This window comes from Magallana gigas, chromosome 6, assembly GCF_963853765.1.
Source record: "Magallana gigas chromosome 6, xbMagGiga1.1, whole genome shotgun sequence".
NCBI classification, from domain to species: Eukaryota; Metazoa; Mollusca; class Bivalvia; order Ostreida; family Ostreidae; genus Magallana; species Magallana gigas.
The window spans coordinates 12,633,276-12,654,379 of record NC_088858.1 but is presented as its reverse complement, the minus strand read 5'-3'; the positions used below and the strand labels follow the sequence as shown (position 1 = coordinate 12,654,379).

Here is a 21,104-nt window from a genome sequence, read left to right as displayed (position 1 = left end):
GAACAGAAGTTGTCAATGTCATTAACACAATCAAGATGTCTATCTAATAACCAAGCAGACTCTCTGGAAACGTGCTCTTGGTATTGTTCAAGTTTACAAGATTCAGCTTTGTGCCATGCAGGTAGGCTGTTAAACGATTTATGTAAAATACGATTTTTAACATGAATATTAATATTAATTGCAACTGGGAGTTGATCTGATGTACAGCTAAATGAACCTTCCTCATACACATGGTACGAATTAACGTGCTTACAAAGAGAACTACTACAAAATATAAAATCTAGAGTAGTCTGTGTTGAGGTAAATGTATAGCCTGAACCAGATGTACTAAAATCAGCACGAGGACGTCCTACATTGTTACGTGTGAGAATTCCCTTTAGCAATTTTGATTTGTACAAATTTGTATGCTGAAGGTCTTCTTCATAAGAGCTAGCATTGAAATCACCCCCAATTACTACATCACCCAGTAATGAGTAATGAGCTACAAGATCTTCCAAAAGGTTCAGTTCAGATGCATATGGCTGAATAGCACTATCAGAGGGGAGATAAACCCCAAAAATGAATAAAGATCGGTCACATGACGTTTTGAGTTCTATTCCAATGATGCGAGTAGAATCTAAATCTGTTAACAAACATATAGACAAGTCAAGCTCCTTTTTGTACATAATAGTAATGCCCCCTTTACCCAAATAGCGTGAGCACTGTATAGATGTATTGGTACCAGTAGGTTCTATACAAACATAACTAAGGTAGTCAGGGTGGACAGAGTCCAGATATGAAACATTGTCACACTTAAGTTTGTGCTCAGATATTATAGCAATATCACATTTAACATGATCAAGCATATTTGACAAACATAATGAAGAGGACATAATGCCTCTTGCATTCCATGCGAGGATGCTGAGGTTATGAGACATATGTAAAACCATTGATAAGATACACAGAAAAAAAAGACACAAAAAATGTCTCTTTAGTCAACATCGCAGTATTTTATTATGACTGGGCAGTTAACCATGAGTAAACCCCGCCTTCAACAAATCGGAGTTTGTCACGTACTGCCTAAAGTCCAAGCTCTTGTTAAAACGGTTGCCACTCATGGTTATTGAGTGAAAGTTATATAATGTATGGTTGGTCACACGCTCAAAATGATGCGTCCAATACATTGATTGGTTGGTAAAATACATTAAGGTCAAGATGTGAAAGGTGCCTACAGGTTTATGAAATTCAAGATATAAATTCTTTTAATGATGCTTCATAACGATATCTTTGTTTCATAGGGTGTACCAGGGCTTAAATTTTTGGTAAACGCAATGAAAAATTACGGAAGCCTGTTGGTGCCACGTAGGAAAAATATTTTATCTGGCGGCCGCCAGATTTTTATTTGGCGGCCGCCACTTATTATCTGGCGGCCGCCACATAATTTTCTGGCGGCCGCCACATAATTATTTGGCGGCCGCCAGATAAAACCTGGCTTTTTATCGTAGTTTTAAAATCTGATTTACAAATCCTTTATTGTAGCTTCTTGAAAAATTTGAAATTATATCGCTTTCGAAATTAAGTTCATTTTTCCAAGACACGCATTAAATTGTGCGTTTAATAAACGAGAGTGTATTGAAAGGACAAAGATCCCTGAAATAACAATGTCCTACAACATTTGTTAATTCTACTGTTAAAAGCGTAAACTTTGCATATTTTAGAAATTTTTAAATCAAATAAATCTGAATTAATAGCTAAAATTAACAATTTACAATTATCATATATAACAGCCAATCAGGAAAGGTTTACCCCAAAATATGACGTGATTCATTCACTTTTGTTCTCCATTTTCTAGTTTTATCGATTTGAAAGCAGATGACTCGATGATTTGGAGTATGATTTTTAATAAAATTTCAGAAACGGTTATATCGTGATTCGTGTAAATTATGCAAGAGTTTACACAAAATAGTAGTAAGTGGCGAACGAATTTATTTTTTACCTATTAATTTTATATGAATCGCTGCAAGAAAATCATGACAGGTCTAAAAAATCAAAATGGCTACCGCGATAAACTTTTTTTTATTGTTATAGTACTTGGAATAATCTTATTGTAAAAAAGAAATAATTCTAACGTCAGATGCCTGTGTTTGTTATCGGTATACAAATGTTAACTTTGTTCGGTAATTCAACAGTTTAAGAGTTTTCGGAGTTTTCATAAACCTTGTTATGGTGGCATATCTCTGCCCCTTGTGTGCAATTTATTTTTCTTTCAAATATGTCCGACATGCAAGATAAATATGTTGCCATGCAAGATAATTATGTCAACATGCAACATAACTATGTTGACATGCAAGAAAATTGCAATCAGATTAGAATTAAACAAAATCTCAAAAAATCTCAAACATCGCCTACCTGTGACATCCAAGATGCTAGATGCTACCTTTTTATGTCAACATGTAACTTATTTATGTTAACATGCGAGATAAATATGCTGTTAGGAACTTATTTATGTCGACATGCAACTTATTTATGTTAACATGCAACTTACGTATGTTGACATGCGAGATGAATATGTTGACAACCAACTTAGTTATGTTTACATGCGAGATAAATATGTTGACATGCAACTTATAAGTCAAGATGTTGCATGTTAACATAAATAAGTTGCATGTCAACATATTTATCTTGCATCTTAACATAACTAAGTTGCATGTCGACATAAAGATGTTGCATGTCGACATAAAGAAGTTGCATGTTTATTTAAATAAGTTGCATGTTGACATCAATAGGTAGCGTATCTAGCATCTTGGATGTCACATGTTGGCGATATTTGAGTTTTTTTATAACTCTTATTTGATTGCAGATTTCTTGCTTGTCAACATAGTTATGTTCCATGTTGACATAACTATCTTGCATGTCAACATCTTTATCTTGCATGTCGACATAATTAATAGAAAAATAACTTGCACACAAGGGACAGAGATATGCCACCTTACCTTCTATAACAGATACCGTCCGACTTATAGATTTTCCCTTTGATCACAAAATAAAAAAATATAACGATTTCAATTATATACCTAAATATAGTTGTTTTGATTTTCCCAGTTAAAAGTTGCAGTTTTTTAAAAATTTTCTTGGGGTCTTATTTCACGTATTATTTCACGTACGCGTTGTGTCAATTTTCTACAATTATGAAGAACAGTCCCGGTCGGGATTTAGCAAAATTATGACAAATAATCAGGCAATTGCAAAATGTCGAACTTTAGCATACTACATATAGATTGAAATAACTAATTTAAACTCATAATTTTTTAAACATAATGGAGGAAAACGTGAACAATTACAAATTCAAACTCTCAAGACCCCGCCTTTCAGTACTCTCAGTACTTTGATTTACCCAGAGAGACTGTGGCCGATCACGGTCTTTTTATTGTACTGCCTTTCATGTGATTTGGAATAGGAGTTTAACAACACAGTCATAGATGGATCTGCTCTCGTGATAATATTGCCTGTATTAGCTGTCGTGGTCAATAAAGCTGACTTTAATCTGCGTTGGTAAATTCTTATACCAAAATTAAAACATATAGAAGGCAGTGCGTTCCTTTTCTTATACATGTTTACATAACATTCCTCTCAAGTTAAAGTTTTTTAATGTTAAGATTTCTTGAACGGGTGTTTAGTTCAGTTTTAAAAGTTCAAAATCAACTCTTAAATACCATGTTTTACAACAAACATGTATAATACAAGGCACAGAGTAATATAAAAATCATTCTAGATTTTAACAAAGTCTTCTATACATTCAACTCAACCAGTTTTTCAAAACCCTAAGCTCTGCAATTGATATTTAATGTCAAGTTTCAGAAATAATTAATAAAACTAATAAATTAGAGTGTATCCACAACTCCCTAAAAAGCTCCCATTAACACAAGCGCGCGCATCAGGAAGCCAGGTTTTATCTGGCGGCCGCCAGAAAATTAAGTGGCGGCCGCCAAATAATTATCTGGCGGCCGCCAGATAAAATATTTTTCTCAGTGGCACCAATTGGCTTCCGTAAAAAATCATCTTTAAAACAACCATTTTCTATGAAAAATGAAGGATAAAAGTAATATATCTCGGAGTTATGTCCGTGTTTGACTCATGAAATATATCTAAAATGCCTACAATCTCTCCAAAAACGGCTTTAGACAAGCTTGTGACCCCTCTTTAAATTGTGTCAAATTGAATATGGGTACCAGGATTACTTTTCCTGTGATTAAATAATTGTTTTATTTTCTACATAATTCCTCTAAGGTATCCAACTCCTCAATGTTCTTGTATTAAGAATTTCTTGAGAAGCAGGGCTGCGAACGATAGCATCGTCTAGCCGCCTAACTAAAAGTCATTTTTTGAAAGTTATCTAATTAAAGTTATTTTTTATAATAATGTAAACATTTATGTATATTTTCATTAAATATAAATGATTTGGTCAAACAAAGAGAGATAACTTTGTATTTTGGGTTAAAATAGCTCATTTCATAATAAAAATAACGGAAAACGGAAATGTTTTTAAAACATCCCCCCCCGTGAAACAAAAATTCCTTTTTAGGGGTTTTAGTTATTGTTATTTGGCATATTTTTACCAAAGGGTTTGTTGTTTCACGGGGGGGGGGGGGGGGGGGGGGGGGAGGGGGACATATGTCTACAGACCGAAATACATTCCAAAAAAAGAATTTTTCTTTGTAGATTTTCGAAAAATAATTAACAGGTATGAATTAAAATGAAATGTTACTTAAATATATATCGTAAATATGTTATTATTAAGTTTTTATGCACATATTGTCCGCTAAATAATATTTTCCTCATTCAAAGAGACCGGTTTCAATGAAATTTTTTTCTAAGACCCCGCGTTAGCAAAACTTTTGTTTAAGGTAAGGTTTGCGGCGTGCATTTGTTAGAGGTTGTACCAAAGTTAAAATGTAGGCGGGAAACGGGCGTTATCGTTCGCAGTTCTTTGTAGACAAAACATACTTGAAAAATAAAAACATACTTGAAAAATAAAAAGATAATGGGAGGTCAGTATTCATCCCTCTGAGTTACGGCCAATTTAATTTGACCATTTTGAAACTAAAGTGCGATTTCAGCCTGATTAGGATTTGTTGTCAGTATTTTTGTTTAAGCAAACTTTTTCCTTGAAATATCGTTTTTAAATTATGCACAATGGTCACACTGAATAGAGGGATTGCGAAAAAAATTTGTATGAAGATGCATACATTTTTGTGTGACCTTTTTGCACTTAAAATCGACAATTTTTATAATAGTTACAATTTGATTGAATTTATGTGTGACCATTTTGCACTTAAAATCAACAACTTTTATAAAAGTTACAATTTGATTTGAAATAAAAATATTTTGAATATCAAGAATTTTATAAGATTTATCAAGTTTGCTTAGATATGTTTTCAGTATTATTTTGACATAATAAAACATGGGGGTCAGTAATGTCAAATTTTAGATATATGGCTTCAAAGGTAAAATTTTCGCAAATTTTGGCTTCAAAAAATTCAGACATTTTCAATATATTTGCATGAATTCATGCTAAACGTCTATCATTCTCTCAAAATTTAGTTTTGTACAATTCACACAGACAGGGCCTATAGAACATGTTACAAACCTATCAAATGTTACAAATGTGAATAATGAATAAAGTATGATAAAAAGAAAAGTGTATTAAAAATTCATAAAATTGCTTGTTTCTGTCATTTTCGTCTGAAAAACCTTCCGCTCGAGAAAATAGTTTCCCCAAAAACTTGTTTGTTTCTTTAATTCAAATGAATTTTCTTCATGAATGTTGTATACATTTGTAATAATAAAATGATGATCTTTCTGTGAGGATTGAATTGATAAAATCATATTTATTTAAAATATATATAATGAACATCTGCGCAATGAAATCAAAACGCGAGGAGTGAGATACCTTAAAGCCGTAAAATACGGTAACAGATTCATCAAATTAATTGTGACGTCATATTGGTTTTTGCACCAAAAAGACATGCAGTCTGGAATCATTTACTATAGTCTGTCCCAAGATATGTATGCAGCACATTTGGACGATTTTTAATAAAAATACACATACCTGTGAAAGAAGTGCAATTGAAATAGTTGAAAAGGATAATTTCCAAGATAATTTCAATGACACATCATCTTTCACTCGGAAAAATTCACAGGAACGGGTTGCATACTGACTGGGTTGAAAAGCCTCTACATCCAATATCCACAGGGAACAATGATGAAACTCATTCCTTGTCCCTGCAGTCTGCAATTAGGTCCGTGTATTCAGGCTCTTCCTCTGATGCGCCTTGTCGCAGTTTTCCTCCCATGGTACTGTCAGCTCTATAGCTACTATCGTTTTTACTTGTTTGGACACAGCACCACGTCATGTCGCAAAGTTGTTTCAACTATTTTTAACAACTACCGACACTTCCAACACTTTTCACTTCATATTTCGATAATGATAAATATCTTTGTGCTCAAACTATGTTCATCCACTTATATAAAAAATGTCCAGATTATCTGTTTTGAAACACCCCCTCTACCGCTTCAGGTTTCAATACACATCCCAAAAAAGAAAGTCTACGGGAATTTTGCATTGCATCAGCCATCATTAAGCCCGGATAATAACGTTGAAAATAGTGCGAGGTAACAACTCTTCGATCTGACATGGTGCTCTGGTCCATACATGTAAAAACGATATAGTTGCCATAGAGCTGACAGTACCATGGGAGAAAAACTATGACGAGGCACAGCAGAGGTCGTAATAGCTGACTGCAGGAAGAAGGGTTGGAAAGCTTCATTAATTGTTCCCTGTCGAGATTAGATGAAGAGGCATCCCAACCCAGTCAGTATGGAAGCTATTCCAGAAGCTAGGAAAAGTGGCAACAGCAGTTAGGGCTGAAGTACGACAGTTAGCAGAGGCAGCAGAGAAGCCATCCTGCTGGTTATGGCACAGACGAGACGGGTCTAGCTGAATGCCTGGTACCAACGAGTGGTGGCTGGCCTCCAAGTGCTACTGATCCAACTGGAGGATGTCATGGTCCAAGGTCGAAACATCCAAGGAAAGTTGGCAACCATCTGAAGACAGTAGAACCTGGCAGAGAAAGTTGCGGACAATAGGCCCTGGGGCCACATCGCTCACATGAGCAGCAATTTCACCCACAACTCGGATCAAATCAGCATTACAATATCAAATTCAAAATATTTTGACATTGGTCAATACAGTAACACATGCACCTGACGTTATAATTTTTTCTCTTTTCTCAAGCCCTTAAAACTTTTTGTTGTTTCGGTATTTTTATAGATTTTTTCATATTCCTAATCCCCTCCACTCCAGATCATAATTTGAACCACCTTGAAACACCACTACCGAGGATGCTTCCACACAAGTTACAGCTTTTTTTTAGCAGATTGGCTTTTAAGAAAAAATTTTTCTGTATATTTCTTTGGTAAAAATCCGTCTCCATTGTGTCTCCATCCTACCCCTCGGATCGTGATTTAAACAAGCCTGGATCTACACTATATAAGAATGCTTCCACATAAGTTAAAGGTTCTGGATAAAAAGATGAAAATATGAAAAGTTTACGACGACAACGACGATCGACAGACAACGGACAAGCTTAATTGAACCTTCGGCTTAGGTGAGCTAATTGTTTATCAGAAGATTTATCAATATATAGTTAAGTATTTACCTTAGATCGAGCAGATTCCAAACTGATAAACCAAAGTGTAAAATTACTTTTTAAAAACCATATGGCCCATTTCATCCTAGCTGCACAAATTGTCATGAACTTCCCTGGTTCTCCGTATAGACTAGATAGGTAAAGTTAGCTACTAGTAACTGGCTACTAGTAACTGGCTACGAGAACTAAGAAAAGCTAGTTACTAGTAACTGGCTACGAGATTAAATAAAAATTGGCTACTAGTAACTGGCTACTAGTAACTGGCTGAGAGAAGTAAAACAAGCTAGCTACTAGTAACTGGCTACGAGATGAAAGAAACTGGGCTTCTAGTTACTTCTTACTGTCAATGTAAGAACACATACCAAGGATTTCTATTTGTGTTCTTAAGATGTACATTGCACTATATCACTGCCAATTGTCAATAATATAGATTGTACAATGTATATATAGATTGAAGATATATGTCAGACATGCTAATATCAACATTCTGTCAAGTCATCCACATTACACTACGATACAATTACTCAGATATCTCTCTTTATGTAGTCAGCTACTTGTGCATTTCGTTACATATTTTTTGTCTGTTTTGTAAATATATCCCAAGTAGCTGTATACATAGACTAAAGATATATGCCAGACATGCTAATATCAACATTCTGTCAAGTCATTCACATAATATTACGGCCCAATTACTCAGATATCTCTCTTTATGTAGTCAGCTACTTGTGCATTTCGTTACAAATATCTTTATTTTTTGTTTGTTTTGTAAATATATCTCAAGTAGCTGTATATATTGACTGAAGATATATGCCAGACATGCTAATACCAACATTCTGTCAAGTCATCCACAAAATATTACGATACAATTACTCAGATATCTCTCTTTATATAGTAAGCTACTTAAGCATTTCGTTACAAATATCTTTATTTTTTGTTTGTCTTGTAAATATATCTCAAGTAGCTGTATATATAGACTGAAGATATATGCCAGACATGCTAATATCAACATTCTGTCAAGTCATCCACATAATATTACGACACAATTACTCAGATATCTCTCTTTATGTAGTCAGCTACTTGTGCATTTCGTTATAAATATCTTTATTTTTTGTCTGTTTTGTCTATATATCTCAAGAAGCTGAATATATAGATTGAAGATATATGCCGGAATGCTTATATCAACATTTTGTCAAGTCATCCACATAATATTACAACACAATTACTCAGATATCTCTCTTTATGTAGTCAGCTACTTGTGCATTTTGTTACAAATATCTTTATCTTTTTGCTGTTTTGTCTATATATCTAAAGTAGCTGTACATATATACTGAAGATATATGCCAGACATGCTAATACCAACATTCTGTCAAGTCATCCACATAATATAACGATACAATTACTCAGAAATCTCTCTTTATATAGTAAGCTACTTGTGCATTTTGTTACAAATATCATTATTTTTTGGCGGTTTTATGAATATATCTTTAGTAGCTGAATATATAGATTAAAGATATATGCCAGACATGCTAATATCAACATTCTGTCAACTCATTCTCAAAATATTACGGCACAATTACTCAGATATCTCTCTCTATGTAGTCAGCTACTTGTGCATTTCGTTATAAATATCTTTATTTTTTGTCTGTTTTGTCTATATATCTAAAGTAGCTGTACATATAGATTGAAGATATATGCCAGACATGCTGATATCAACATTCTGTCAAGTCATCCACATAATATAACGACACAATTACTCAGATATCTCTCTTTATGTAGTCAGCTACTTGTGCATTTTGTTACAAATATCCTCATTTTTTTGCGGTTTTGTCAATATATCTCAAGTAGCTGTATATTTAAATTGAAGATATATGCCATACTTGCTAAATTAATATTCCTTCAAGTCATCCACATAATATTACGACACAGGTACTCAGATATCTCTTTTTATGTAGTCAGCTACTTGTGCATTTTGTTACAAATATCTTTATTTCTCCCCATACGTTTTTCGTGTGCACGTAAAAAGATGAAGTGAATGAAAGAAAATAACCAGTGAAATTTAAATTATAAGTAAATTTTGCCCCCCCCCCTCCCGCATCCCCTTACAGATAAGATTTTTACAATCTTTATGATTTTAATTTTTTTTTTTGTTCTTCAATATTTAAATTAAAAACTAGATATCTTTAATCTTTAATCTTTATGTACAGAAACTTGAGTAACATGGAAAGTGTTAAAAATGAAGATATTTGTAAAGAAATGCAGTAGTAGCTGACGAGATTATGAGTGATATCTGAGTAGTTGTGCCGTAATATAATGTGGATGACCTAATAGAATGTTGAAATAAGCAAGACTGGTTAATACGAGCAGTCTATACATAAAGTTACTTGAAAAATGTTGACAAAATCCTAAAAAAAAAAATATTTTTAACAAAATGTTTTAGAAGCTGATGAGATTTCAAGGGATATCTAAGTAATTGTGTCATAATACCATGTTGGTGACCTTATAGAATGTTTAAACCAACCACACTAGTAGATATCTTCATTTTTTTTACACAGCTACCTGAGGTTTATCAACTAAACTGTTGAAAATGGATGTTTTTATAACAAAATGCACTTGTAGCTGATGAGATTGAGAAAGATATATAAGTAATTATGTCGTAATATCATGTGAATATCCTAATATAATATTAAAATGAACATGACTTGTATATATCAGCATTCTATATACAGCTACTTGAGATATATTGACAAAACCGCCAAAAATAAAGATATTTGTAACAAAATGCACAAGTAGCTGACCACATAAAGGGAAATATCTGAGTAATTGTGTCGTTATATTATGTGGATGACTTGAAGCAATGTTGATAATACAATGTCTGGCATATATCTTCAGTTTAAATATACAGCTACTTGAGATATATTGACAAAACCGTCAAAATATAAAGATATTTGTAACAAAATGCACAAGTAGCTGACCACATAAAGAGCGATATCTGAGTAATTATGTCGTAATATTATGTAGATGACTTGAAGGAATGTTGATAATAGCATATCTGGCACATATCTTCAATCTAAATATACAGCTACTTGCAATATATTGACAAAACCGTAAAAAAAATAACGATATTTGTAACAAAATGCACAAGTAGCTGACTACATATAGAGAGATATCTGAGTAATTGTGTCGTAATATAATGTAGATGACTTGAAGGAATGTTGATAATAGTATGTCTGGCATATATCTTCAGTTTAAATATGCAGCTACTTGAGATATATTGACAAAACCGCCAAAATATGAGGATATTTGTCACAAAATGCGCAAGTAGCTGACCACATACAGAGGGATATCTGAGTAATTATGTCGTAATATTATGTGAATGTCTTGATGGAATGTTGATAATAGCATGTGTGGCATATATCTTCAGTTTAAATATACAGCTACTTGCAATATATTGACAAAACTGTCAAAATATAAGGATATTTGTAACAAAGTGCACAAGTAGCTGACCACATAAAGAGCGATATCTGAGTAATAATGTCGTAATATTATGTGGATGACTTGAAGCAATGTTGATAATAGCATATCTGGCACGTATCTTCAATCTAAATATACAGCTACTTGCAATATATTGACAAAACCGTCAAAATATAAGGATAATTGTCACAAAATGCGCAAGTAGCTGACCACATTAAGAGCGATATCTGAGTAATTGTGTCGTAATATAATGTGGATGACTTGAAGCAATGTTGATAATACAATGTCTGGCATATATCTTCAGTTTAAACATACAGCTACTTGCAATATATTGACAAAACCGTCAAACTATAAAGATATTTGTAACAAAATGCACAAGTAGCTGACCACATAAAGAGCGATATCTGAGTAATTGTGTCGTAATATTATGTGGATGACTTGAAGGAATGTTTATAATAGCATGTCTGGCATATATCTTCAGTTTAAATATACAGCTACTTGCAATATATTGACAAAACCGTTAAAAAAATAACGATATTTGTAACAAAATGCACAAGTAGCTGACCACATATAGAGAGATATCTGAGTAATTGTGTCGTAATATTATGTAGATGACTTGAAGGAATGTTGATAATAGCATGTCTGGCATATATCTTCAGTTTAAACATACAGCTACTTGAGATATATTGACAAAACCGTCAAAATATGAAGATATTTGTCACAAAATGCGCAAGTAGCTGACCACATAAAGATCGATATCTGAGTAATTATGTCGTAATATTATGTGGATGACTTGAAGAAATGTTGATAATAGCATATCTGGCACATATCTTCAATCTAAATATACAGCTACTTGCGATATATTGACAAAACCGTCAAAATATAAGGATATTTGTCACAAAATGCGCAAGTAGCTGACCACATTAAGAGCGATATCTGAGTAATTGTGTCGTAATATTATGTGGATGACATGAAGCAATGTTGATAATACAATGTCTGGCATATATCTTCAGTTTAAATATACAGCTACTTGAGATATATTGACAAAACCGTCAAAATATGAAGATATTTGTCACAAAATGTGCAAGTAGCTGACCACATAAAGAGCGATATCTGAGTAATTATGTCGTAATATTATGTAGATGACTTGAAGGAATGTTGATAATAGCATATCTGGCACATATCTTCAATCTAAATATACAGCTACTTGCAATATATTTAAAAAACCGTAAAAAAATAACGATATTTGTAACAAAATGCACAAGTAGCTGACTACATAAAGAGAGATATCTGAGTAGTTATGTCGTAATATTATGTAGATGACTTGAAGGAATGTTGATAATAGCATGTCTGGCATATATCTTCAGTTTAAATATACAGCTACTTGAGATATATTGACAAAACTGTCAAAATATGAAGATATTTGTCACAAAATGCGCAAGTAGCTGACCACATAAAGAGCGATATCTGAGTAATTATGTCGTAATATTATGTGGATGACTTGAAGAAATGTTGATAATAGCATATCTGGCACATATCTTCAATCTAAATATACAGCTACTTGCGATTTATTGACAAAACCGTCAAAATATAAGGATATTTGTCACAAAATGCGCAAGTAGCTGACCACATTAAGAGCGATATCTGAGTAATTGTGTCGTAATATTATGTGGATGACATGAAGCAATGTTGATAATACAATGTCTGGCATATATCTTCAGTTTAAATATACAGCTACTTGAGATATATTGACAAAACCGTCAAAATATGAAGATATTTGTCACAAAATGCGCAAGTAGCTGACCACATAAAGAGCGATATCTGAGTAATTATGTCGTAATATTATGTAAATGACTTGAAGGAATGTTGATAATAGCATATCTGGCACATATCTTCAATCTAAATATACAGCTATTTGCAATAAATTAAGAAACCGTAAAAAAATAACGATATTTGTAACAAAATGCACAAGTAGCTGACTACATAAAGAGAGATATCTGAGTAGTTATGTCGTAATATTATGTAGATGACTTGAAGGAATGTTGATAATAGCATGTCTGGCATATATCTTCAGTTTAAATATACAGGTACTAGAGATATATTGACAAAACTGTCAAAATATAAGGATATTTGTCACAAAATGCGCAAGTAGCTGACCACATAAAGAGCGATATCTGAGTAATTGTGTCGTAGTATTATGTGGATGGCTTTAAGGAATGTTGATATTAGCATATCTGGCATATTTCTTCAATTTAAATATACAGCTACTTAAGACATATTGACAAAACCGCCAAAATATACGGATATTTGTAACAAAATGCACAAGTATCTGACTACATAAATAGAGATGTCTGAGTAATTGTGTCGTAATATTATGTGAATGACTTGATAGAATGTTGATATTAGCATGTCTGGCATATATCGTCAATTTAAATATACAGCTACTTGAGATATATTGACAAAACCGCTAAAAAACAGACAAAAAATAAAGATATTTGTAACGAAATTCAGAAGTAGCTGACTACATACAGAGGGATATCTGAGTAATTGTGTCGTAATATTATGTGGATGACTTGACATAATGTTGATATTAACAAGTCTGGCATATATCTTCAATTTATATATACAGCTACTTGAGATATATTGACAATTGACAGTGATATAGTGCAATGTACATTTTAAGAACACAAATAAAAATCCTAGGTATGTCTTCTCACATGGACAGTAAGAAGTAACTAGAAGCCAAGTGTCTTTCATCTCGTAGCCAGTTACTAGTAGCTAGCTTCTCTTACTTCTCGAAGCCAGTTACTAGTAGCCAGTTACGAGTAGCCAACTTTGATTTTATCTCGTAGCCAGTTACTAGTAGCTAGGTTTTCTTACTTCTCGTAGCCAGTTACTAGTAGCCAGTTACTAGTAGCTAACTTTACCTATCTGTATAGACTTCAGTTTCTTTTTATAAAAAGCAGATTTTTTTAAATTAGGTAATGCATGCAGTGTAAAGCGAGGAATGGAAGTTTCTTAACATATACATTAACGATTCCAAAAGAAAAGACGTTCCGTACGCGTGTACCTTTTTTAAAAAAATATCTCATCATGATACTTGCATGTATACTCTGTGTTTCACCAGGAACCTCTGGTCATCACTAATGTACAGTATATAAATGTATAATTATAATTAATTATATATACTACATGTCTATATCCAATAACCATAAACTTTGTTTGCTATGCTGTGGTTAAAACTTCACTTGAAAAAAAAGGAGGGGGTGGGGCACTCGGAACTACTCGAATGTCTAGCGCACTCGACAATTTGTATGAAGCGTAGCGGAATCAGCCGAGGATTGCCGATTGAGGGGGGGGGGGGGCAAGATGCTGGATCCGCACCAGCTGAGACTATTCGGATAGTTTCTAGACTTTTCTAAATCGAGTTCTTATGGCGAGCCTAAACTACGTTCTTCTGTTTATTTAGGATATTTTCGTCGTGCAATCAAAGTATTTGAAACGGGAGGTAATAATTTGATGACAATAATTTGCGTAATTTTTGTAAGCTCTAAAACCATAAAAACTGAAAGTCTTGATATCGCTCGCATTTCCTCTATCATGTGGGCTTCGTTTTACAGCACAGACTTCTTCCTCTTTATCTTTAAATATCGATTATCATTATTTTGTTACTGACCTAATAATCGATATGAACTATTCATACAATTTAATACAGACAGTACGTTATTATAAAAAATACTGAAAATTGAAAACACTTTTTGCAGATCCCACTGATCCCATTCAGTGTTATAGGATTGAATGCTGGTCAACTCGGCTCCTGGTAAATCCGGAACTTGGTGAATTTGGCACCGAGAATAGTGAATCCGGCATCTGGTAAACTCAACATCAATTGTACTTGGCACCTGGTGAATTCGGCATTTAGTTAACTCGGCACTTGTATATTATTCATCTATCTCTGTGTTTCTAGACGCGCATTTTTGAAAAATCTGATATATTTATTATTTTTACACAATATTGATTTGTACTGTTATCATGGAACTGTATGTTTGTTAAGAAAGGTGAGGTTTACAAAGTAACTTATTACTTACAACCACATTTATTTACAGATGCAAACTAATTCATTAGTTACTGGTTTAACTGTTATCCATTAATTGTAACAGTTGTTGTCTTCTCGAAGTCGCAAGAACAACTGACACAGGGAAGTGGCCCATGTGTTGACAGAGTGTCTTCATTAACCTCCTCATAATTACCGTAATACCCCACCCCTTCTATGTGTACAGGGAATACACCGTTTAATAGCACCTGGTAGCCCCTTACATGTATACTAGGAATACACCGCTAACATCTTACTGTTTTAGCAATTAAACAAGGTACACACTGAATAACACATGATTAAGTACCTTTGATGTTGAGTATTAATTATTTTAAAAATGTTTATTATAAATACATTGCAGATAATATAAGTAATGAATTGGTGTGTTTAGAAATCAACCTTATTTCTTCCTTTATTTTATTGTTAATTATTTTAATGAACATAAATACATTTATAGTTAGTTGTTTTTAACTGTTTTTATTCACGCATAGTGATAAATTTGTTATTTAATTGTCATAACAGGGACATATACAAGTTCCTGGTCATCAGCACATAATGATTTTGTGTTCTTTATGTATTGTACTTTCTTTAGTAATGATAAAAAATACATTATCAAGGTGCCGAATTCACCAGATTCATAATGCTGAATTCACCAGGTGCCGAATTCACTAGGTGCCAAGTTCACTATTTATGCAGGTGCCGAATTCACTAGATGACGAGTTGACTTGTTACCTTAGGATTGTGAGTTCCTCTGGTGTGCTATTTTCATGGTATGGCAGTCAGAAGAATACTGGAAAGAACTCTTATTCTTGCAGGATTGGTCAGCATCTTCAGAACCATGGCCTGGCGCTCCAGTGGCAAAAGTCATGTGGATCTGATAGACAACCTTGCCAGTAAGTTGCTTATTGTAAAATGCTGTACAGGGCTGCATTCAAGATCATAGCAGCTTAATTCCCAAGGTAAAATATTTAGGTCCTATGAACATACTGAACAAATTAATGTATGCTGTCATAGTTTTCAAGATCACTCTGGCTCATATAGAGCTACGTGTGTAGGCTAAGCTGTCACAATCTTGTATGAATAAAATGCTGGTATGAGAAAAGGGATTCTTGCAAAGTACAGGGTGTCCCAGAATATCTGATACCATTTGAAATGCATATATATTAAATAGTGTTTGGCCAAAACTTGTGAATTGTGACTCAAATAAAAGTTAAATAGTTTGATTTTTTCTCACAAAAAAATTCATGAGAAAAATGCATTTTTCATTGAATTATGATGTCACAAAAATGCGTCATATTTCCTTGATTGAATTGAATTTCATTCAAGATGAATCGAACAAGAGAGCAGGCATCTTCCATTTTAGAACTGTATTTTTTTTAAACACAGACCCCAGATTTAGTTGTACAATATATGAAATGAGAATACCATGGGGAAACAACTCAACAAGCAACAGATTATTTAAAAAGTGACAAGATTAGAGAAAATGGAATCTGTACAGTGATTGTTGTGAGGAATATTACTCAACCAATTGACGTTAATTGTCATTGATAACATAGGGCGTCATTTTGACGCACCATCTTTTTCCTTCTGTTTTTAAAAACAAAGCCCAATTTCTCTAAAAATTATGAATAATTGTGAAATTTGTTAAGTGAAAATTTACATCATATACAGTTATGAAAATGCTTTTGATATTTTGTTGAATAAATTTAATCAAAAGTTTTTTTTAAGTGTAAATGGTAGGGACACCCTGTATAAGTTATTGCCCCTTACACTGAAAATGTTAACTTGCGTTCAGAACAGGTACTTGGCAAGAAATGACCTTAGACCTGTACTAACCTTTTATCTGAATGCTCCGTTATGGCATTAAATACTTGGAGTTTTTTGTATTGCTGTTAATAGTAGCAAATTTTTTAACAGAAACTTGATTTCAGGAGATCAAATTTGGTACAAATTAACTCATTTAGGAATTTAAAAAACTGTTGTTTGCTAATAAAATAAAAAAATATTGTAAAAATTTACAGCATGATTTGCAATAACTTCTGGTAGATATTGAATGTAGACATTCAAAATTTGACTTTTATACATTTACAATGTCATACTTGTATAGAGCATTTGCTTCACCTGGCTCAATATATGTAAACTTTATGAAAACAGTTATACTTACTGGATTAAAATAATCTACTGCATCATGCCTTTATACCTCCTATATTTACTTCTAGACTTGTAAAAACCTTTTCATTTAACTATATGTAATACATGTACTTGTTCTCAAATATATGCACAACACTTTTTTTTGGGGTAGAAAATGATATTCTGAAGACACAGCGTGTTATAGATGCAATGAAGAAAGTTGACCGAGCAAATTTCTGCAAGTTCAATCCGTATAACGACTCGCCACAAACCATTGGTTACTCAGTGACCATTAGTGCACCACACATGGTAAGATGAAAAAATAATCAGTCAAATCTGGTACATATACTATGCTTTGTCTACAAAACCATTTCATCTAGCTTTATTATTAGAGATTGTCTCTGTGTGTGTTAACAACTCATCCTCTTCTTTGCACTAGGAAATACATATTACATCCATTTTTGCTATAAATGCTATTTTCCATCGTAAATAAAAACTATGATGATTGCAATATGAATAATTGAATAAGCACCTCTTTTTCAGCACGCCCATGCCCTGGAACTTCTATCAGATCACTTGACAGAGGGAAAAAGAGCATTAGATGTTGGATCAGGAAGTGGTTATCTTACAGCTTGCATGGCTCTCTTGGTAATTAGCTTGCATTGCAGATTAATGCAGTGTATTGTGAAGAGCTAAATATAGTCCAATTATGGTACTAATTTCTTGCAGTAATTAACAGCTGTATGGTAAGGCATATGGGAGGAGCAGTTTTCATTCATTATTAATGTTATTTGTCATTCTTTATAAATAAATTATACAAACTGAAGATTAATGGAATGAATTGACTTCACTGTCAGGCTCCTATTGTAAATGATATGTTATCACTTGCGTATAGGCAGCTACACGCCTAACTGTAAACACGTTTTATGAGTTTTTATTGTATCGGTGTTTTACTGTATACAACTGCTAAAGTTTACACATTTTTTTTTACACATTTCAGGTTGGACCTTCTGGAAAAGCTGTTGGCATAGATCATATTCCAGAGCTGGTGTCGGAGTCAGTAGAAAATATTAAAAAAGATAGTAATTTAGCATCACTGTTAGAATCGGGGCAGATGAAACTTGTGAGTGGTGATGGGAGACAGGGCTTCCCTGAGGACAGTCCCTATGATGCCATACATGTGGGGGCAGCAGCTGCCACTCTACCCCAGGCGGTAAGTTCACACTGATCATCAGGGTTCTGTGAAATCGTTATAGGTTTTGATAGTGCTTCAAATTTTGTGGGTAGTCCCTACCTGTGAGTTAACATTCCCAACTATTTCCATCCATATTTATTGTACATAGAAAGCAAGTCCACAAAATTACATCTCAGCTATTGTTTAAAAAACCCACCACTAGTCTTGCATATTGGTACACTTCCTGCCCTGACAGTAAGCGTATGAAAGATTGGTCATAGGTTTCCAACGATGCATCCAAAAGATTGAAAGAACCTCTAAAATATTATCTTGAGAATCTGAGAAAGTTTGTTTCTTTGTAATTTTAATGATTTCACAGTGCATGTATAAAATCAGTTCCAAATCCTTCTCATATATACGTAATTTATAAATAAATATTTTATATTTATAGAGAAGTGGTTTGGATGGTCTCATGATTAATTTGAGTTGTATAGTGGCTCAATCTAATTAAGTTTTCTTCTTAGTTTTCTAAAAGGCATGTATAGCATTGTAGAGAATTTAGATATTAAAAGTTTAATAATTGCAAGCAGTTATATACTGACAGTGACTGTTAAAGCTGAAGTGGAGAATTGACAAGGGTCTTTACTGTTTTTCAGCTTCTGGATCAGCTAGCCCCAGGGGGAAGGTTGATAATTCCAGTTGGACCCCAAGGAGAAAGTCAGATGTTACAACAGTATGATAAAGGAATGGACAACACAATCACCAGGAAAAACCTAATGGGCGTCATCTATGTGCCACTCACAAGCAAGGAGAAACAGGTTCCCAGGTGGAAATGAATTTTTTGCATGAGGGAATAACCTTTCCTTTATAGGTGCCTATTGAATATGCACTTTATTTTCCCTGCACATCAATTATGTAACCAATGTCAATTATCCTTTACCTATCATTCCTGAAATGTCATAATTGTAGAATAATTTGCACTTATGGTGATTGGGTTTTCGTGGTTTGCAAATATAAATGCTGTTTCTTCATTAACTTTGGCGGGTTTTTATTTTAGAGTTAGGAATATCTGTACATATATCTGCAAAATATACAAACAATTAGCCCCCACAAGTTTGTGTACCTCTCTTTCTGTTAAAAGATTCCAATAATTGATTTGATATATTCTTAATATATTAGTACTCAAAGATATACATTTTGAAATCATTGAAGTTTTATGAATATCTTTGTAAGCAATGAGAAGATGCCAATGCGTTTGTAGCTAAAGGAGTTGATGAACCCTCACATACTAAGTATATTACTAATAAAGCATATTCGCCCTCAATAACATCATTAAAGCATATTCATTTCTTTTCAGCAAAGGAAAAGGTGATTCCCATGAAGATTTATGACCTGATCTGTTTCAGAATTTAAAAAAAACCCTACCGGTATACTGAGGTATGATGCAATGTTAAATGCTTCCTTCCCACAAGTGACATGTTTTAATTTCTTATGAAAGTTGAACTTTTCAATGGTCAAATTGTCAATAAAGACATGTTTTGTTTGCATTTTTTCATATGTTTTTTTGAACTACCTGTATACATGTGTATTTGTTTAACCAAGCCATAATTTATACGTATCTATGTTAGGTAACAAATACTGGTAAACATGGTAAATATCTCAGTTACTTTGAGGTTAATACTAGTATATACTATTTTTATACTATATATTGTACTTCTATCAACTAAAACTTTAAAAGAATTATCTTAAGCCAAAGCAAAACATTTTAAACCTGTATTTGTTCAACACTCGTTATCATGGACTTTTTTCAAGTTCGTTTGAATTTAGCACATACCCAGTGGCTTGTTATTTAATTCCTTGTTATAAAATCTAAACCACTGTATGTTGTACAGAGCATGCTTAGGAGTGATTTAGCTTAAATCTTGTTAATTACAATAAAAGCTATGAATATGTTAATGCGTGTTTATTGTTTATGTGTGGTAAAACGTGTGAAACAAAATTCTAATCAAGTTGTCAAGACTCCTATGTGATGCCAGTATACAACTTCAGGCAACAAATTAGTGTAGCACTAGGTGGTTAAATAAGCTTTGTAAATTTGTTGGATCCACAGTAAGTAAATTTTCATGAGATAATTTTTATACCATTAACAAAAACCATGTACAAATCATTTTTTTTATTTAAAGAATTATAAAATTTTGCTCGAAGGATTTACATAAGTAAAGGTTACAACTCAATCTGACCCAGTGCTTATTTTTGTTTTTAAAGAGCTGAATAAAAAATGAAAGTCTTTTTAGTTTTACAATTTCGTGACACATTGTGTTACCACGATGAGATTCTGTGATACACTGAAATATGGGAGCAAGGAGGTGATGATATTTTGAGTTTTTTAGATATCAATTTTATGCTTACACTGATTAAACATATCAATAGACAAGGTATTAATTGAGGACTGAATATATACGGGTCTAGCCATTCTGCTATAGAGGTTTTTCTGCCATTTCTAATTGAATTAATCTCCATTGTGTCTGTGACCAAACTTATCTATAAC

The 21,104-nt window shown here is 33.2% G+C and overlaps 1 protein-coding gene across 7 annotated transcripts; it reads left to right on the top strand.

Annotated features, from left to right (window-relative positions):
• On the top strand, window positions 1-20,512 carry LOC105322150 (protein-L-isoaspartate(D-aspartate) O-methyltransferase). 7 transcript variants are annotated; one of them, XM_034469780.2, is made up of 8 exons: window positions 14,521-14,667; window positions 14,924-14,979; window positions 16,068-16,145; window positions 17,555-17,691; window positions 17,926-18,030; window positions 18,383-18,595; window positions 19,213-19,382; window positions 19,914-20,512. In XM_034469780.2, the coding sequence occupies exons 2-8, from the start codon at window positions 14,958-14,960 to the stop codon at window positions 19,945-19,947; spliced, it is 759 nt and encodes a 252-aa protein (XP_034325671.1). In that variant the 5' UTR covers window positions 14,521-14,667; window positions 14,924-14,957; the 3' UTR covers window positions 19,948-20,512. The 7 variants fall into 7 exon arrangements, with proteins under 7 accessions (XP_011418989.1, XP_011418990.1, XP_034325674.1 ...); XM_034469782.2 differs by having other exon boundaries at window positions 14,559-14,667; window positions 14,924-15,032; XM_066086690.1 differs by having other exon boundaries at window positions 14,559-14,667; window positions 14,924-15,032; window positions 15,990-16,145.
• The last annotated feature ends 592 nt before the right edge of the window (window positions 20,513-21,104 follow it).